Raw genomic sequence first — 19,123 nt, 5'->3', positions numbered from 1 at the left:
AGTGCATGTCGTGTCGCGTAAGATGCCCATCATTCATGTCAATAATTTCCGGCCAAAATTAGCTTGATGAACTAAATTGACATAATGCGAAATATTTAAGACTAAATTTTGATCCGATTAAAAAGTTTATGACTAAATTGGTACAAATACAATATATTTAAGACTTTCTTTGATACTTTTTCTCTCAAATGGCAAAGCGTGGTTGATCGTTCGTTGGCGTTTCTCTTGCCACGCCAAATTTTGGCTTCGGGACCTCGATCGCCCGGTGGTGTTTTCGGGGTCCCCATCTTCAGGTGAAGGGGACTACAACCCCCTCAAGCTTGTCATGACGCAATTATTTATCCAAATCTCAAAAGACAGCATTACTATTTCATGTTTAATCTTCGTTCCATTCCTCGTAGAGTAGGCAATCGTTCGGATAATGCAGACTCATAATTAGAGATGGCAAATTGGGTCTAGAACCCATATTTCATGGTGATGGGTCATAAATGAGTTACTTGAAAATTTAATGGGTCCTATATGGATTTTAAATAGGTCATAAATCGGTTAATTAAGGAAACTATACAATATATTCCTTTTAGTATAAGAAATAATTTTCTCTAAACTGGATTTTAATATTGAAGTGTTTTAGGGCCTACATGGTAACCATTCTCATTCTCTGATTCTCATCCCATAACAGTAAAAAATGAGAATGTTGTTTGGTAACGTAAATAATTCTGATTTTGATTACGTTCCCAGAATCGGTTTTGGAGAATCAGAATCGGTTTTAGAGTAAAATCCAGAAGCAAAAAAAAGTTGCTTCGGGAAAAAGAATGTCTTTCGAAAATAGCAAACATAATGAAGTCTCGCATCTTTCACTTTTTCCTTGTAATTTTATCGTCATTTTTTCCCCTCTACCTAATAAAAATAAAATAAAATATAATATAATATAATATAATATTTTTAAAAAATAAAAAAAAATTTAGAAAATACTAAAAAATAGAAAAAGCTTAGATTATGCTAGTTTGACCTTATTTTCATAAAGTTAGGCCTAAATTTCATAAATTTCATAGATTTTACTCTCCTACAAAGAATATGCAAAGGATGAGGGCATCCAACATGCATACTGGTAGCCGTATGTCACAAGATGTTTATATGTATTTAGAAAACACAACATTTAAAGAACTTTAAACGTCATGTATTAAAATTTGTATTTCATTCATGACATGCTAAAAAATAATGTATTTTAAATTATTTGAGTGTGCATTGAAAATTAGTCTTTAATTTAGGATGAAATTTTATAAATTAACCGCATAGTTATTTGACTTAAATGAAAAAAATAGGGAAAGAATCATTTTTTTGAAACATAAATTTTGTGCGATTATCAAAATCTGATTCTCTAAAACTCATTCAAGAATAGAATAAAAAAATTTATTTGAACCAGAATTAGTTTTTCCGGATCAGAATGAGAATCAGAGAATGAGAATGGTTACCGTGCGGGCCCTTAGAATATGGGTCACTAGATTTGTATAGCATGAAAATAGGTCAAAACGGGTTAAGTGAGTCAATATGGATTGGATCATGTTTGACCTAATCCAAATTCGATCCGACCCACCCATTTGGCATATCCATTTATTTGGTCGTTTACCAAATAATACCCTATCTATACGTTAACGTGGACGAATCTTATCTTATATAGTAAAAATGTCATCGGTGCATCATAAATTTCTTTTCTTTTTGCATGTTTGAGAAAAAATATATATAGGAGCTATAAAATAAGATCGAGAATTTCAATTGCATAAAATTTTCCCGAGGAAAATTGTCCAAAAAAATTTAAACTCATTGTATAGCAGCGAATTTGACCCTAATTTTTTTAATTTAGCCAATTTAATCCTAAAAATTTTGGTGATATGCAAATGCAGTCTTTTTGGCAAAGCTTGGCAAGAAATCACTAATGGGGACGCCGGTTGTCTTGCGTGGCACGGCCGGCGCTAACGCCGACGTGGATGATTTTTGTAATTCTTTTAAAATTTTCTAATTTTTTTTGCCATTTTAAATTTATCTGAATTATATTTCTGAATGATCTAGCGAGGACGTCACAACTCTCGCCTGTGATCGTCTATCCTCGAGGCCCCCGATCGACCGATGGAGGGAAATAGAAAGAAAAGAAAGAAGAAAAAGAGAGAAAGGAAAATGACAAAGAAGACAAAAACAAACAAAAATTTTAAAAGAATTGCGGAAAATCGTCTACGTTTGCGTTATTGCAGCTCAAACTTGCAAGTACATTTTTTTTTTTTTTTTTGTAAAAGCTGCGTCATTATAGGAGTGGCAAAATATAGCGGCGTAGCAAGATATATGATCAGATGATCGTAGAGATTGAAAACCCAACAATCCTAAAATCAAAACGGTAAACTCAAGTTTGATACCGTCGTAGTCGTAGAAATCTTTTCAAGTTATTGGCAGCGTGTTTTAGGATTTGCAAAGTTAGATAAATAACATCATGTAATTTTAAACGGCTTTAGGATGATTTATGAAATTACTTTATCAAGTTGGATTCTCGAATAAGCCGTTAGTTAAACCTCAAGCCCATTCCAGACATTAATAACGTAAAGATCACATGACATTTAAACCCGTCCCGGATATGAATCTCGAAATTCATATGAAACTATTCGGATAATGATTAAACTCGAGTCATTTTCATAGTATTTCATGCATTTTGTCATTGTCATTTACTTTTTTTTTACATTTCTTTTTTCATTTGCGCTTTTGGGCCAGGGTGACATACGAGTTTATTGCAAACTATGAAACACGCATGAAGTTTTGAGGTCACGAGAAGATGGTCCTGGGTAAAAGAAAGAAATCCAGCCAAATCAGCAGGAAACCAGCTAAACCAGAACGGGATCATCGACTCCTCCAAATTCCTGACCACATTTCTACATTACTGTCCCCTTCTTTCCACGTGAAAAATACAGTCTTCCCCGCGAAAATCATTCCCACTTTCCCTCGTCTCGTCAACCGGGTTTCATCGGGATCACGTTAAACTTCGTGAGGATTCACGAGAAAGCGTCTAGCATTGGCATCATCGTAAAGGCACGAACTTTGGCGAACGTCCTTGCGATTTGCGTATGACCCATTAAAGCGCTCTTCTGCATCTGGAATTGATTCTGCGTCGGGAGGCGGGTTGGTTCTTGGGATTATCCGTTCGATCCATCTGGAGCGGCCGAAGAGTTCCCATCTTTCTACGTGCCCAGAAACTAGTAGCGGATCTCTGGGGTTTTGATGGATTTGGAGCCCGTCATTTCAAGAGCTCTCCCCGTTCTTTTCTCCCCGGTCTCTCGTTTCTGGGTTTATCTTGATTGATGAGGCTACAAATGGATCTGTGTCCTTGTTTCGGCTCGAAGAAAGGGAAGAAGCTGAAACGCCAGGAGGACACAGATTTCAGCAAGGGATCCAAGCTTTCAGGAAATGTTCCTCCTAATACGTTCCAAGGTTCTGTTTACTTTTGCTCTTGACTGCGTGTTGAAGACTCTGTTTATGTTTGTGACAAATGACAATTCGTGTGTTAATTAGTCTGTCAAATATTCAGGTTTTCATTGATATTTTAGTATGCCAGGAGGAAGTGATGCCCTTTAGGAAATAAATTTCGTTTCTTTTCTGACCATCTATGTATGACATGTTCTAAGTGTGTAATGAGTTGATCGATCACCCTTTCACTTTCTTGGTTGATCATGATGAAGCTTAGTTCATGTAGTTTATGACTTTTGAGGCAACACTGGCCTGTGAAAATGACATTTCTGTTTAACAATCACACGTGCGTCTGCATATATTTTGATTAACTTAAGCTAGTACTTCCAGAGATTTTTTGACTTGCAGCAGTTTCCCCTTAATTTGATTGTATAAGATTTGTGCCATACCTGCAAGATAATGATCACATCAATCACTGGCTCGCCTATGTGAATGTCGAGCCTTGCACGCCCGAAAGACGGAAAAGACGGAAAGGTTGATTAAATTTTCCTTGTGCCCATCCATCATTCATGAAATTCAAACCAGGGATCCTAACTTTCTAGTTCCATGCTGGAAACTAAAAATAGTGAAACATAGTCATAGTTCTTCAGGATTGGGGATCTCCTATAATTCCAAGAATGCATTTATTGTTATTTAGTTAGATTGGATCACCGTATGAGAGAACATATTCCGCTTCCGCCTAGAAATATGTGCTCTTGGCGAAAAATTGATTAAAAACCGTGCAACATAATATCGTACCTTATATGAAGCATTGCTGACTGCTCAATACTGGTGACAAATGCATAGAATCGAGATTGGAATCATCGGTTTCAAAAGAACGATGCGAGGTCACCCACGAGGCTCAAGTATTTAGCTACCGGGAACTTGCGACTGCGACAAAAGATTTTAGGGACGAATCCTTGATCGGGCAAGGTGGATTTGGTTCCGTTTACAAAGGGCAATTAAAGACAGGTCAGGTAATGTTGACTGGCTGAAAAGCCGGACCCCCTTCTTCTATGAATGGCATAACAAGGCAAGGCCGCTTATCCTAGTCGTACCCACAGTTTTTTGGTCTCAGTTAGGTTCTGTTTTAAGTATTGCCATCCTTGATTTGTCATGTGTTTAAATAGGATTGCTGTTTTTGTTTCGATGATGACTTGGCTCTGTACTCGAGCAGGTAGTAGCCGTTAAACAGCTGAACAAAGCCGGTCACCAAGGTCACCATGAGTTTCTGGTGGAAGTTTTAATGCTCTCTCTTCTGCGTCATCGTAATCTAATCAGTTTGATTGGTTACTGCGCTGAAGGCGAGCAGCGTCTGCTTGTGTACGAATACTTGCCCATGAAATCCTTGGATGATCTCTTGCACGGTAATATATCCAATCTAGTTTGTTTCCAGTTAACAAGATTATGGAGTAATGAGGAATCCTCTCATGTTTCATAGCAACTATATTGCTCTCGGAGTTCCAGAAAAGTAAGAGAGGATACACCAACTAGCAGCATCCTTTGAATGATTGGATACATGAAAGGAGATAAGACTAGATTCCTGTTTTAGAATTTTCCTTATTCTAGTTCTTTGGGGCCTCCACCATGAGGACTGGGTTGTTACTCTGTTTTTTTTTTTTTTTTTTAGTGATTTGTTGTTCCTGTCCTGACTGCTAAACGAGGATTATCAACACTGTCCAAGTGCTGCAAAATACATTTCTCCTTTGCCTGTGATTCTAAGTGTCTTGTTCTTAATTACTCAATCACGCTGGACTTGAAAATCCTTTGACTTCAGTTAATGATAAGCAGAGTCTCACTTTCTTGTACAGGGGAAACAAGTTTCTCTTACATTTCTGACTGAACTCATTAATGATAGTGCCGCAGATGATGATTCGATGATCCAAAATTTCTTTGGTCTCCATGATTATACGATGATGACGTGTAATGATCAGTGTCATGCAGATCTTCCTCCTGATAGGGAGCCGCTTGATTGGAACACGAGGATGGCCATAGCTGCCGGCGTGGCAAGGGGATTGAACTATCTGCACAATGAAGCGGATACGCCCGTTATCCATAGGGACATGAAAACATCCAATATATTGTTGGATGAAAAATACCAACCAAAGCTTTCTGATTTCGGTCTAGCCAAGTTTGGTCCGACTGGGGATAAAACACATGTCTCGACCAGGGTTTTGGGAACCCAGGGCTATTGTGCCCCCGAGTATGGACTAAGTGGGAAATTGACGAAGAAGTCTGACATCTACAGCTTCGGGGTGGTTTTGCTGGAGATTATTACCGGGCGTAGAGCTCTGGAATATGTCGATGGTCATGCTAATTACATTGTTGAATGGGTAAAATGATTTTCATAATCCTACATATTTGGTGCAATGCCTGATTATCATGCGTTCTTACAAATAGTCCTATTGCTTGTTTCTTGATCGAGTATTGTATCTGAGGAAATCCAGATTTTCTGTGGCTGCAGGCGCGTCCAATCATTAAAGACCGCAAGAACTGCGCAGTATCGGCAGATCCGATGCTCGGAGGTCAGTTTCCAGAATCCATTTTAAGGAAGGCCCTCGACATGGCGGCAATGTGCATTAGAGAAGAGCCGAGCAAGCGTCCTCCCATCGACGAAGTCTTGCTCGCTCTCGATTACTTGGCGTCCCAAAAGTATCATCCCCACACATCCACCAAGGTCAGCACAAAGGAAGCACACAAGGACAGACCTCCGAACGAGACGACGGCAATGCTAGACAAGGAGCTGGAGCGCGAGCAAGCCATAGCAGAGGCCAAAATGTGGGGGGAGAGCTGGAGAGACAAGAGACGGCAGATTACTCTAAGCAACCCCGATGACTTGAGTAGGTGACGGCTGGGACAAGTCGCTCTATGCTGGTCCCTCTTTACGTTGAGAGCAGAGACTTCCGGGAATATCGGTTTCTGATATATTAGCCTAGATGGTTAGGCACTGGTAGCGAGACATTGCAACATCGATCGATGCTAGCAACTCTTCACATCTCGAGTGTACGATCTCGTTCGATGTCAGGAAGTCAGGAGCGACCATTTTTTTCTTTTTCAACTCTCTCCTTTCCATCTTGCCATGTACATTCGACCTTGTCGGGTTTGAAGCATGCTGGCCAAGAACAGAGACAGATCTGCACTCACAAACTCGGCAGCCTTAAGTCTTTTAGCTGAACATCATATCAAAATTCAAAGATAATGTGTCCATGTTCTGTGCTGTTAGTTTGACACCCTTTTTCTCTCTTTATTAAAGTTATGGATCTGGAATGACAGGAGCCTTAACCATTCATGGCACGAACAAGATCTCCTGTCTGGTTTCAGATTCTCTTCAGTTCCCAGCTTAATCTTCCTTTAATTACAATTTCTTGGATAACGTGACCGGTACTTCCGTTGTCGTCCAGCGGTTAGGATGCCTGGCTTTCACCCAGGAGACCCGGGTTCGATTCCCGGCAACGGAAGATTTTTTTTTTTTTCTTTTTTTATCTCGAAATACTCGAAAATGTAATTGGCGTTAAAAAAACAAAGACAAAAAAGTGCAAAACGAGGTCCTACCGGGAGTCGAACCCAGGTCGCTGGATTCAAAGTCCAGAGTGCTAACCACTACACCATAGAACCGATTCCGCCTTTAGGGAAAAAATAATATAACAAGTCGTTAATTAGTTACGTCTAATTACTCAGCATTTAGACTCCGTTTTTTTTTTACGGAAAAATGAATGCATTAGAAAATATTTTTCTAAAAATAATAGCGTGTAACAAAAACGACTGAATGTATTATATTTTCGTTGTCTACAAAAATATTAAAAAAATTTTGTTGTTCAATGGTGAACATTTTTTTTTTTCATTGATTAATTATTTTAAGCGATACGAGTAATTATTTTAAGAAAAATGCAATCCGAATTTTTTATTTGTGCGAAACAAACGAAGCCTACGATTCACAATCCAAGAGAGGAGAGAAAATTGGAGCCGGTTCAATTGAAAGGTTGGTTTTATTTTAAATCTCCTAACCTCTATCGAGGTTTGAGACTCGAAAACTTCTAGAAGTTAATATCAATAATAAGACAAATATCCAAATACATTCGACCTAACAAATGTCAAAATCCTAAAGAGGAAATTTCATACGTGGAAAACATATCGTCTCCTCGGATCCCAAGTTTTAGGCCTCAAATAACACGGGCGGATCCTGGCACTCAGTCACGGAAAGACAACACGTGGTGTGGAATCTACATAAAACCTTTTACCTACCTAAATCCAACATGGGAAATTTGTTTAAAAAGTCACGAATCTCTTGTTCAGTGGTCAATTCGGCCATAAATCTTTCAATCGAGTCAATTTAGTCATAAATTTTTTTGACGATAAGTCAATTCAATCATAAAACCTTTTAGTTATGCCAATTTAGTCCTAAACCTTTTGACGATTTTTCAATACGGCCCTTCAATAATTTCCGATCAAAATTACTTAGAAGAACTAAATCGACAAATCATTAAAAGGTTTGGGCCTAAAATTAACAAATCTTCAAAATGTTTAGGCCCTAAGTTGGCATCAATGAAGGCATAGGACTAAATTGGCCGCAGCACTTTTCGGACAATTATATCAAATCTAACACCGACGGCATGTGAAGAAGGCATTAGCTAGCCTGGCGACGTTTTGTTTCACCAAGCAATCGCGCTACTGATGGAAGGGGGCATTGATTGACGATGACCACACCAATTGGATTTCCTCCAGAAGAAACCCACCATTTCAAAACAGAGCGTTTATGATGACATGACTCTGGTGTTCTGCAGGTTTGGACCACACTATCCCTACTCCCTCTCTGCTTCAGCTCCAATTTGAATGTGCATTGCTTCAAGGATGATGACCCCTCTCTAACACCGATCGCATACAACTTTCGGTAAACTCGGAGCTCTCGGCGGACTAATCCATCGGCCATACCGGACACGAACCTTTGTTCTTTGAAACATACAGACGCTTAGTGTCGTTGGAAACCGGTTCCTCGGGGACGTAGAAGAAACCTCAAGGAGATCGATCCCGGCCCAGGGACATTGTAAAGGTTTAGAGGGATCTATGTCTTGATCTACCTAGTCAAAGCTATTCATGGAAGAGAGCACCCTGCCCACCCACCGTCTCAAGCCAATCTCTAGTTTTCTCAAACATTAACTCGACCTCACATGAGCTTAACTGCAGCTCTCCTGCTTGCTACAGACAACATATATTTATAAGTATCTGAAAGTCAAACACATGGGAGTGTCTGTCCAGTCAATTCTCAAAAGAGAGAGAGAGAGAGAGAGAGAGAGAGAGAGAAATCCTTGGCGGAAGCGTCATGTGAAGCCAATCCTTATTTTCTTCAATACTTTCTTGAAACCTTGTTGCATAGGGAAAGCTAAAATTTTTACTGTGTCATTTAAACGTAATTTCCTTGGTTAAGAAGATTACTGTTAAGAAAAAGACAAAAAAAAAAACAAAAATGGACGTGCAAGCAAATTTAGCTCGGAGAGAGTTCCAGACAAACAGAAGCAAAGCTCAGAAGTGATTCCCACTTCCTGGTTCGTCTTCGTGTTTCTCTTCAGGAAAGGGCAAAGCCTTATCGTACTTCTCACTCTTGTTAACTACTTATTGTTCCCCAGAGCCAAAAACACAAGCCAATGTAAAGGGCGAGCAATCAGGAGAAAGTACCATGTTCTTAACACCCTCTTCTCTCGTTCAGATTCTTTCATGTCTATGATGATTTTGCCTCCACAATTAGTTTTCTTTTTTAGCAAGACCAAGTGGTTTCCTTCACTGTGGTTAGTTTGCTTTGTGGGCAGATCATGTACAAGAACCAACTGCAAGAACTTGCGCAGAGGAGCTGCTTCAACCTCCCTTCTTATGCCTGCATCAGAGAGGGACCGGATCATGCTCCGAGATTCAAAGCTTGTGTGAACTTCAATGGCGAAATCTTCGAAAGCCGGAGCTACTGCAACACGCTGAGGCAGGCAGAGCATGCGGCTGCAGAAGTGGCCCTCAATGTCCTCTCCACAAGGGGTCCTTCAAGATCTCTCACTGCAAGAGTCCTTGTAAGTCTCCTCAAAATTCGTATTTGGGTATTTTTCATCTTCGAAGGGAGTGTTTTTCAGCATTGTTTTGAGCTTTTTTAGCTAAAGCTTCCATTTTTAGAATATCTATGTGGTTTTTAAGCAAAACAGAGCAAAACCCGTGGTTGCTCTCTGCATGGGGTTTTACGTTGTAGCTTCTGAATCATCTTGGTCATTGATCATTGCGAAGGACGAGACGGGGATCTACAAGAATCTGCTCCAAGAAACAGCTCACCGGGCAGGCCTGAACCTGCCTGTGTACACGAGCGTGAGATCAGGCCCTGGGCACGTTCCGACCTTCACTTGCACTGTGGGGATTGCTGGGATGAGCTTCACTGGTGAATCAGCCAAAACAAAGAAACAAGCTGAGAAGAACGCAGCGATCGCGGCTTGGTCTGCACTCAAAACGGGTAAAGCGCTGAGTGCAATGTTACCCTCTTTTCCTCGCTCATTTGCCATATTTGAGTCCATCAAAGACTGGATTGATCAATGTCTCTTGCTTTTGCAGTGCCAGACCTGAGTTCTTTGAGGCCCAGAGATGAGGCTAAGCAAGGGATCAGGAGGAGGGATCAGAACCAACCAAGAAGAGGATTGATCAGGGCTAATGCAGTGAACCACTCTGCTTCCCCCTCCACGAGCCTCCAATTGCACAGGCTCGTGGAGGAGTTACTAATGAATTACATCCCACAAGCACAAGGTGGTTCTTCTCCTTTTTCGTCATCCTTGTCGTCGTCGTCTTCACAGAAGCAGAGTTGCTTCCTGTCTCTGCTTCCTCCACCCCCGCCAAGATCAGCTTCAAAGATTCTACCACCACCAAGAGATAATCGATGGGATGTGGAACATGACTACGGGAAGAGACCCACAGGGTCCAGTATTCACCCAAGTCCGAAAATTGTCAATAGACGAAGTGATCATCCGAATCTTGCAAGACCCAACTCCTCGTTGTCATTCCTTGAAGGGAGTTCTAGCAGAGAAGGACATCCTGCGCACACCAGAAATGGATCCGGATTATCACCGCGATCCGTTTACACAGGCGGATTCCGTCCACACCGGATCGCCCCTGCGGTCCAGATCCGATCAGTCATCCCAGTGTGTGCAGCACCACCGGTGCCATTCATGAGGACGCACCTACCGAATTCGGCAGATGATCCGTTGTGCCCACCAACAGGGCCAGAGATTCCACCAGCCAGCTCGAACCCGAAGTTGGACAAGCTTGAGCTTGAGCCGGACTCGGCTCAACTCGGTTCGGAGCTGAGCAAGAAGTTACAGTTGGAAAGAAAATCTATATGATATCTAGTTTGGACCATGGCCTGTAATTCTATGGACGCTGATTGTCCCATGTTGTCATTATCTTTTGTTGTTGCTGTTCTGAAGGGATCGTTTTTGACTCCGAGCGGGATCCTGCGATCATTGGCTAGCTATAACCCTATGATCATATCTTTCGAGAACATCGGTGGATCAATTTTCTTTCTTCTTCCTCTCATCTATGAATACCCTTTTAACTTTCCGATCAAGATAAAATGCGAGTCAAAATTCGAACAGGTGACTTGAAATTGAAATACTTTATATTTAGCCATGATTTTTTTTTTCCAAGAATCAAGGTCTTAAAACAAGATTCTTGAAGCTCTCTCCCGGCATGCATAACTCCTGATGGGATTCCAAACATCAAGAACCAGATCAAAGTCCAGTATTTGAACACAGAAGGATGAAGAAATTCAACTGTTCGATAGAAATTGCTCCGAGATCAACATCAATGGGTGACCGCTAACTTTTACTGGGTGTTTGTTTACGTAGCTTGAATTATTGCACCTGCACCTAGAGAGAGAGAGAGAGAGGGAGAAAGGGAGAGATGGGGGCATTAAATGAGATGGGAGGGAGTGGGTTCAAAGAGATAAGAAGGGGTATGAAGAGGACGAACAGACAATTGCAGCGATTAAGGCAAGCAATTAATTTTACTCTCTCGGTCTCAGGAGTATTTAATGTTCTTGTCTTCCCCATTAAATGCCCCCTCCCTCTCTCTACCCTTTTTTTTCTCTCCTCCTTTTGATGCTATGCCTAAGCATTTACCAACTTAATCCCACCCACGATCTTCATAGAGCCCATCACCAATTCATTGCATATCAAGTCCTATAATCTTTGTATAGATTCTTTCTAGTTTTACTTCATTTATGTAATCTGATTGGTGTGACTTATTTGGGTTTACAACTTAATGATGGAATGTTGGAAGGATCGCGAGTGTCGCATAAAAAAGCACCGGCTTTCGTTCGGGAGACAATTTTAGCCATGACTTTTAACTTTTTAAGAGTCGCATGAAAAAGGTACCCGGCTTCTATCCAAGAGACAATTGTCATGGAAATTTTAAATGATAGTCAAAATTGTTCCTCAAGTAAAAGTTGGTGTCGTTTTATATGACATTATACCTCATCCTCGAATTCCATGAGTTTAACCCTTTTCGATTCCGTTTCTCATCAAATGATCGTATTCAGGCGGTCGGCTTTCACTTTGTTTGAATCAGATAAATACTTCAAATGACTTCATATTGATAAAGTTAGGATCTAATATCGTAAAAACGGGCACTCAAGCGCGGTTTCCATCCTATCAAAAGCATAGTAAATTTTAGTCCATTCATTCTTGCTGATTAAAATTACCAAAGCATATTATCAGGTGAAATTGTCCATGTTTAGCACCAACTTCAGTCTCTTTTTTTTTTCTTTCAAAACCGTGGAATGCACTTAGAATTACCTAAAAAGTTAAAATCAAGCAATAATACTACACCAACATAGCCTCTTTTCTAGGCATTCGCCAACAAACTTAACGGTTTACCCTTGGCCATTGACTCTCCACATCAGTCAAACTTTCCACGTTTCCAAACAAAGAGCACACGACAATCTCTCTCTCTCTCTCTCTCTCTCTCTCTCTCTCGCAGGTAAATTTTCTGTCCGTACGTTCCCAAACACACGCTCTCTCTCTCTCTCCATGCATGCAACGACCATTTCAACCCTCAAACAATGTAAACCAAAAACAATCGATGGAAATCACGAACTAACATTAGATGAATCTCTTTGGAATCTCTCTTCAAGTTAATCTTCCATCTTCGCCTTTCTTCTCTCTTGACCTTCCAAGGGAAAAAAAGAGAGAAAATTTGATCAATCCTTCTGCAACATCACAACACAACAAGCGATGGAGAGCGACCCTTCTGACAAATCCAACCCGATCACCCCGAGAAAGCATGATCTGAAAGAGGATGGTGATTCTTCACCGGTGCCGCCGAGGTCCCCTGAAGCCGATCCACAAGAAGGTCAGGTAACTGGTCATGTAGAGAGAAACGATGAGGATGAGGGGAAGAAAGATCAAGAAACGATCGATACAAGTGAGATTGCTGAAGAGGAGGTTGATGATGGTGATGTTGATCGCAAGCTTTGTTACAGCCTTGAGAAGGCTTTGGAAGACATCGACAAGCTTGCCACAATTCTTTCCTCCACTAGCGATGAGAATGATTCTTCGGAGATCCCCGAATACGTCGGCAAGCTCATGGATTTTGTCGAGGCCAAAGTAGCGGAATACTGCACCGATTTGGGTGAAGGGAAGGCGAAATGGTCTCAAGAACCAGAGGTTAATTCTTTCCTGGAAATTGTCGATCGCCTCTCGAAGCTGGCAACTGTACTTGAACCCTTTAAATGCAGAGAAAAGTTTGGTTCATTGAATAATCGGGTCGGGAGCATCCAACAACGAGCTCTGTCGTTTTTGGAAGATGAATTCAGGTAAAAAGAAGCTTTCAACTACGTTAGCCTCTTAGCTTTAGTTTTTCCTCCGTTTTTAGCAATGAAGACATGTCATGATTCATTCTGATTGAATGGTGTGGCATGAATGCACGCTATCTACCGAGTAATTTCTTTCAATATTTCCAGGGTGTTATTAGATGAATGTCAGCCTATTGATTTAGAGAAAGAAGAAAGCGTCAAATCGAAACAAGAATCCACCGAAGAATCAGATCAATCCATTGATGAGGGCGATTCGTTTGGATACCCGAATGATATCGTTTCCATTTTGAACAAGATCGCAAAGGAGATGGTCTCATGTGGCTATGAAAGCGAGTGCTGTCAAGTTTATATAGTCACGAGGAGGAACTCGTTCGAAGAACTATTTAACAAGTTCGGGTTTGAGAACATTAGCATCGACGACGTGCAAAAGATGCAATGGGAAGCTCTGGAGAGAGAGATCGTCAAGTGGATCAGAACCTTCAAACAATGTGCGTCGGTGCATTTCCATCGAGAGCTGAGGCTCGCGGAGGCTGTGTTCGCGGGCTATCCATCGATCGCGACTCATCTATTCTATAATCTCACTCGAAGCATGCTGATTCAAATCTTGAATTTCTCTGAAGCAGTAGCGATGTCATCAAAGCGGTCAGCCGAGAAGTTGTTCAAGTTCCTGGACATGTATGAGACTCTACGAGATACGACACCTACCATGGATCGATATTTCAAGGATGAAGACGGTGCGAATCAATTAAGGTCGGAGATTAATACTGCACGATCTCGGATCGGCGAGGCTATTGTGAGCATGTTCAGTGACTTAGAAAACTCGATCAAATCGGATAGCGGTAAGAAAGTCAGACATTCAATCCCCAACTGGCATTCCTCGATTAGATTTAATAGATTGAAGCAATCAGATGATAATCAAATTATCATTGATCGTGTCCATTTATTGCAGGTAAAAACCCTGTGCCTGGAGGTGCAGTTCACCCCTTAACAAGTTACACGGTAAACTATCTCAAGTATGCATGCGAGTACAAAGAAACCCTAGAGCAAGTTTTCAAAGAGCACTTGAAGATCGAACGAGCCGATTCCAACAACAGAGCAGAATTTCAAGGCCAGGGCAATCGGAACGACTCGGAGAAGGAATCGTCGCCATTCTCAATCCAATTAACGAAAGTCATGGACTTGCTAGATTCGAATCTTGAAGTGAAATCCAAGCTCTACAAGGACGTGTCGCTGAGCTTCATATTTATGATGAACAATGGACGGTACATCTTGCAAAAAGTGAAAGCCTCGGCGGAGATCAATGAGCTGACGGGCGACAACTGGCGGCGCAAGAGATCGTCCGAGCTAAGGCAGTACCACAAGAATTACCAGAGAGAAACTTGGAGTAAAGTCTTGGGTTGCTTCCGGGACGAAGGGTTGAACGTGCATGGGAAGGTCTCGAAGCCGGAGCTGAAGGAGAGATTCAAGACCTTCAACGCCATGTTCGAGGAGATCCACAAGACGCAGAGCGCGTGGATTGTGAAGGACGAGCAGTTGCAATCAGAGCTTAGGGTTTCGATAGCGGCGGTGGTGATTCCAGCGTACCGGTCGTTCTTGGGCCGGCACTCGCAGCATTTCACGGCGGGAAGGCAGTCGGAGAAGTACGTGAAGTATCAGCCAGAGGACTTGGAGACGTACATCGACGAGCTCTTCGACGGGACCCCGGCTACCACAGGCAGGAGAAAGCAATAGAAAGTGAACAGAACCTCGATCGGTAGTCCAGGATCCCATCTAAAAATCTACAGGGAAAAAGAACAGAAGCTCATTTGACGCCATGGAAATACGCGTTGACCGAGACTTGTTTCATGCTCCATTTGAGTTGATGGCTCGATAACTCGCCAACATAGCTTGTGACCGGGACATCTACAAGCACTTGGTTTTCTTTGTCACTGTGACAAGATTTTGAGTTGCTTAGGGCTGATAAAACGGCCCCGTTTTGTCTGTATATCTTGTTTTTTTTGTCTTGGTTTGTGTTTTCATGTCATTTGTGAGATCATGTCTGTATCATATGCTTAAGAACAATGTAAAATTTATTCTTTTGTAGTCTAAGGAGGTTATATGCAAGAACTGTAGCAATGTTGGCATCAGATTCTCAACCGATTGTCAATTTTTTTTTAAGCCTCAATTGTAAATTTAGCTCTGTGATTGATTTTGAACTTTGTTATCGAGAAATTAACTTGTCGAGCTCAACTTCGTAGCATATCTAAAACGATCATAATCACATTTGCGTTTGATCCTAAGACAGCTCGTTACAGGTGAAACAGTTTATAAACTAGGACTGCCTCTAAACTAAGCCATTCATCAAAAGTACAGTATAACTTGTTCCTCCAAACATTTTGTCATGGATAATCTTATCAACCGCAAACGAGCACATGTTGTCTCGATCTAGAGTCACACGCTAAAAGATTATAAGTATTGCGACAAAGACGTCCCCGACAGTAGATGATTGTGATCTCGAAGACATTTCATGTGCTTATAATAATTTCGAACACGTCACTTTCTTATTCATGGGCTCAATCTATGTGCTGAAAATATATTTCGAGTTTGAGCCCGTCAAATAATATCCAGCCCAAATAAAGTGAAGAATATGGACTTCTTCGTGATGAAAATTAAAGAGGGGGGGAGCCACAAAGGTTAGGGCCCGCATGAAAACACTTCTCCAATTGAGAATGGTTTCTAGCAAGAAGTTGGTTTTTCTGCTTTTGCTTTTAAGCAGAAGTTGATTTTTCAATTTCCGCGTGAGAAGTTGATTTCCGGTTAAGAAATGCGTTTGATAACCGAAATAAATTTCAGCTTCTAAAATAAAAATTCGTTTGATAATTACTCGAAATTTCAACTTATGAAATAGAAATTCATTTGATAATGGGTGGAAATTTCTACTTCGAAGATGTTAGTAGAACAATTTTTTTTTTTTTTTGTTCTCATCTTTCATTTCCGGGCAAAATGAAAAACACGATGCCCTTGCTCCTCCCAAAAACAAACCAGGCAAATTGAGAACCCTAGTTTGGTTTCTCTTCATCGTCCTCTTTCGGTCCCATATGAGAGAATGAGTCCATTTCGGGGACGATGTCTTTCCATCGAAAGCTTTCCGATTGCACCGCTACTAGTGAGTTGCCATGTCCAAAAAACAAATTAGTACTCGTGGGAACGACCAAACGGGTTTTCTTTGACGTCTCTTATGCTAAAGCCATCGAAGATCGTCCCTCCTTTATGACAGAAGATCGCCGTCGACGGCCATCGAATGCTCGACGACCCTCGCTCCTCCCTTTGTGGCCACTCTCGTCGGCCGTTGGATGCTCACCACCAAAGCCCTTGACCCCGCGATGATGAACGATAGCCAATGAGACAATGCACTCGGGGTTTTTCGCACCACGACGACTCGGTGAGTTCCCCCAATCAACTTGAGCCGGTGTTGCCAGCTTTGCTTCGACTTCCAATTGCGCCAACAGCTCATCGCTAAGGTGAGTTTGCATAATCTTGAATGTCCTTCTTGATTACGCTAATTGTGTATGGTGGATATGCCTAACCTACTGTCGAGTGCCTTACTTATGATCGATTGCACAATTTTTTGGGCGTGAAACTCGTATGCTCGGTGTTGGGCGAAACCACTTTAGAGATACTGGAATCCCTAAAAATCACCTGCTTCATCCTCAAGGATTTCATGCTATCCTCACGTTTCCGTTGCATATGGCACAATCGAAGACATCAATTCCTCCAATGGACGATGTGTTTTGCCATTCTAGCTTGAAAGCTCCTTTGCGAACAGCAAAGACGAAGGAAAACCGGAGAAGACGATACCATGGCTGCCCAAGATATAATCATAGCAATAAAGGAGAAGGTTGTAGTTTTTTCATTTGGGTTGATGGGGAAATCGGTGAATCGTTAAGTAGTGTATCCAAAAGTTTTCAGCGGTGCCTGTTGGGACTTTGGTTTCAAAGTTCCATAAAAAAGTTGAATGAGAAATGAAGGATGGAGAGTCCCACATGGGAAAAAGAGTATATGAAAGATGGGTTTAAATATTGGAACCTCACAAATGGGTTTGGGCCCCAAGGGGCACCCCACTTTTGTGGAAAGGAGAGGACCTACACAAAGCCGGGTCGGCCCACACACATGGGCGCCGCCGCCGCCGCCGCCGGCTCGGCTCGGTTCGGTTCGGGCCCGAGTCCGCGCGCTCATATTTTTTTTTACACCTATCGGTTTTATTTATTCTATTCTTTTTTTTTTAAACCGAACGGACACAATTCGAATGGACATGTCCGAACAGGTATGTTCAGAATTTTTTTTTTTTTGAACGAACATGTTTGTTTGTTCCAATAAAGAGAGCTGTTCGGTTCGTGTTCCTTCATGAAGGTTCGTAACCGTTTATCAGAGTTGTTCGATTCGTGTCCCTTCATGAAGGTTCGTAACCCTTCATCAACCGTATAGATTTGTGACTCTTCGTCGACGTTCTCAACCTTTCGTTCATGACTCTTTGCATCATTGTCTATAAATAGAACATTGATCGTCGCATTAGAGATAACTGTCATTTTTCGTCATTCTCATTTCACTATTCATCATTTGTGCGATTATTCTACAAAGTGCGTTCGAAGATTTCCTCCGAAAAAGTACCACTTTGGAGGAAAGGCGATTCGTTTTATCTTGGAAGGCAATTGTCCAAGAACCTTGGGTACCGATTGAGGGGACAAATTTGTCTTAAGGACACAACGTCATTTCGTTGGGCTCGGATCATTCCTCTACATTCAGACTACTCATTGCGTTTGGATTCAGGTTTGTCGATTAACGTTATTTTACATATACGAACATCTATAGGCGACAACAATCTTAAGACAAATTTTGTTTATATTCTCGGTATTAGTTGCTTCGTTCGTATAATTGCTTTATTTTGAATAAATTCTGCTTTCGTATTAGAAATGTCATCAACATCGATAACGCCTACGCCTATTCAGTCGGTTCCGACTCATGGAGAAAAGCCAGAAAAGTTCAACGGAACTGATTTCAAGAGATGACAACAGAAAATGTTGTTATATCTCATGACTTTGAATCTAGCAAGGTTCCTCAATGAGAATGCTCCTAAGTTGGATGAAGGAGAGGTAGACAAGGAAAGGTTTGCTGTAGTTGATGCGTAGAAGCATTCCGAATTTTTGTGTCGTAACTACATCCTTAATGGTCTTGACAATTTCCTCTATAATGTTTATAGTCCGCTGAAAACGGCTAAAAAATTATGGGAAAGTTTTGACAAGAAGTACAAAATAGAAGATGCTGGATTGAAGAAATTCATCGTCAGCAAATTTTTGGACTTCAAGATGGTAGATCATAAAACCCTCTTAAGTCAAGTTCAGGAACTTCAAGTGATCATGCATGACATTCATGTTGAAGGTATGATTTTAAGTGAATCATTTCAAGTGGTCGCTTTCATTGAAAAACCGCCACCGTCTTGGAGAGACTTCAAAAATTATCTCAAACACAAGAGAAAGGAATAGTCACTTGAAGACTTGATTGTTCGATTGAGGATTGAGGAAGACAATAGGCTCTCTAAAAAGAAAGTTGGCAAGAATCTGGAGGTTTCAAGGGCCAATGTTGTTGAAGAATGATCAAAACCCAACAAGAAGAGAAAAATGCCTAACAAGTCTGGAGAGGGATTCACCCAAGGCCTGAAGAAGTTCGTTGGCAAGTGCTTTAACCGTGGAAAGTCTGGACATCAAGCCAAAGACTGCAGAGCCAAGAAAAGACAGAAAACTCAGGCGAATGTGGTGGAATAGATTTCCAATGGCG

The 19,123-nt window shown here is 41.3% G+C and overlaps 3 protein-coding genes and 2 non-coding genes across 6 annotated transcripts; 4 read left to right on the top strand and 1 right to left on the bottom strand.

Moving 5' to 3' along the window:
- Positions 1-2,793: 2,793 nt before the first annotated feature.
- Positions 2,794-6,728, top strand: LOC115739003 (probable serine/threonine-protein kinase PBL7). Its single transcript, XM_030671842.2, has 5 exons — positions 2,794-3,468; positions 4,291-4,460; positions 4,661-4,850; positions 5,428-5,816; positions 5,948-6,728. The coding sequence occupies exons 1-5, from the start codon at positions 3,339-3,341 to the stop codon at positions 6,329-6,331; spliced, it is 1,263 nt and encodes a 420-aa protein (XP_030527702.1). The 5' UTR covers positions 2,794-3,338; the 3' UTR covers positions 6,332-6,728.
- Positions 6,729-6,869: 141 nt separating this feature from the next.
- TRNAE-UUC lies at positions 6,870-6,941 on the top strand. The gene has a single exon. It is a non-coding gene; the product is annotated as a tRNA-Glu (tRNA).
- Positions 6,942-7,026: 85 nt separating this feature from the next.
- On the bottom strand, positions 7,027-7,098 carry TRNAQ-UUG. Its single transcript has one exon. It is a non-coding gene; the product is annotated as a tRNA-Gln (tRNA).
- Positions 7,099-8,941: 1,843 nt separating this feature from the next.
- LOC115739006 (double-stranded RNA-binding protein 5-like) lies at positions 8,942-11,032 on the top strand. Of its 2 annotated transcripts, XM_030671849.2 has the most exons (4): positions 8,942-9,149; positions 9,285-9,533; positions 9,742-9,961; positions 10,060-11,032. In XM_030671849.2, exons 2-4 carry the CDS (start codon positions 9,288-9,290, stop codon positions 10,839-10,841), a joined length of 1,248 nt encoding a protein of 415 aa, XP_030527709.1. In that variant the 5' UTR covers positions 8,942-9,149; positions 9,285-9,287; the 3' UTR covers positions 10,842-11,032. The 2 variants fall into 2 exon arrangements, with proteins under 2 accessions (XP_030527709.1, XP_030527708.1); XM_030671848.2 differs by having other exon boundaries at positions 8,946-9,533.
- A 1,587-nt stretch (positions 11,033-12,619) lies between these two features.
- LOC115738802 (exocyst complex component EXO70B1) lies at positions 12,620-15,410 on the top strand. Its single transcript, XM_048273278.1, has 3 exons — positions 12,620-13,312; positions 13,460-14,151; positions 14,262-15,410. Exons 1-3 carry the CDS (start codon positions 12,732-12,734, stop codon positions 15,041-15,043), a joined length of 2,055 nt encoding a protein of 684 aa, XP_048129235.1. The 5' UTR covers positions 12,620-12,731; the 3' UTR covers positions 15,044-15,410.
- Positions 15,411-19,123: the final 3,713 nt, after the last annotated feature.

This window comes from Rhodamnia argentea, chromosome 1 (assembly GCF_020921035.1).
Source record: "Rhodamnia argentea isolate NSW1041297 chromosome 1, ASM2092103v1, whole genome shotgun sequence".
NCBI lineage: Eukaryota > Viridiplantae > Streptophyta > Magnoliopsida > Myrtales > Myrtaceae > Rhodamnia > Rhodamnia argentea.
Note: the sequence above shows the minus strand (reverse complement) of the source record. Positions and strands in the feature narration are given on the sequence as shown.

Coding starts and splice junctions, on each gene's coding strand:
- LOC115739003 (XM_030671842.2), top strand. CDS start 3,339: ATGAGGCTACAAATGGATCTGTGTCCTTGTTTCGGCTCGAAGAAAGGG. Junction 3,469..4,290: donor TCCTCCTAATACGTTCCAAG/GTTCTGTTTACT, acceptor ACAAATGCATAG/AATCGAGATTGGAATCATCG. Junction 5,817..5,947: donor CTAATTACATTGTTGAATGG/GTAAAATGATTT, acceptor CTGTGGCTGCAG/GCGCGTCCAATCATTAAAGA.
- LOC115739006 (XM_030671849.2), top strand. CDS start 9,288: ATGTACAAGAACCAACTGCAAGAACTTGCGCAGAGGAGCTGCTTCAAC. Junction 9,534..9,741: donor CTCTCACTGCAAGAGTCCTT/GTAAGTCTCCTC, acceptor ATCATTGCGAAG/GACGAGACGGGGATCTACAA. Junction 9,962..10,059: donor TTGGTCTGCACTCAAAACGG/GTAAAGCGCTGA, acceptor TTGCTTTTGCAG/TGCCAGACCTGAGTTCTTTG.
- LOC115738802 (XM_048273278.1), top strand. CDS start 12,732: ATGGAGAGCGACCCTTCTGACAAATCCAACCCGATCACCCCGAGAAAG. Junction 13,313..13,459: donor TTTTTGGAAGATGAATTCAG/GTAAAAAGAAGC, acceptor CAATATTTCCAG/GGTGTTATTAGATGAATGTC. Junction 14,152..14,261: donor CTCGATCAAATCGGATAGCG/GTAAGAAAGTCA, acceptor CATTTATTGCAG/GTAAAAACCCTGTGCCTGGA.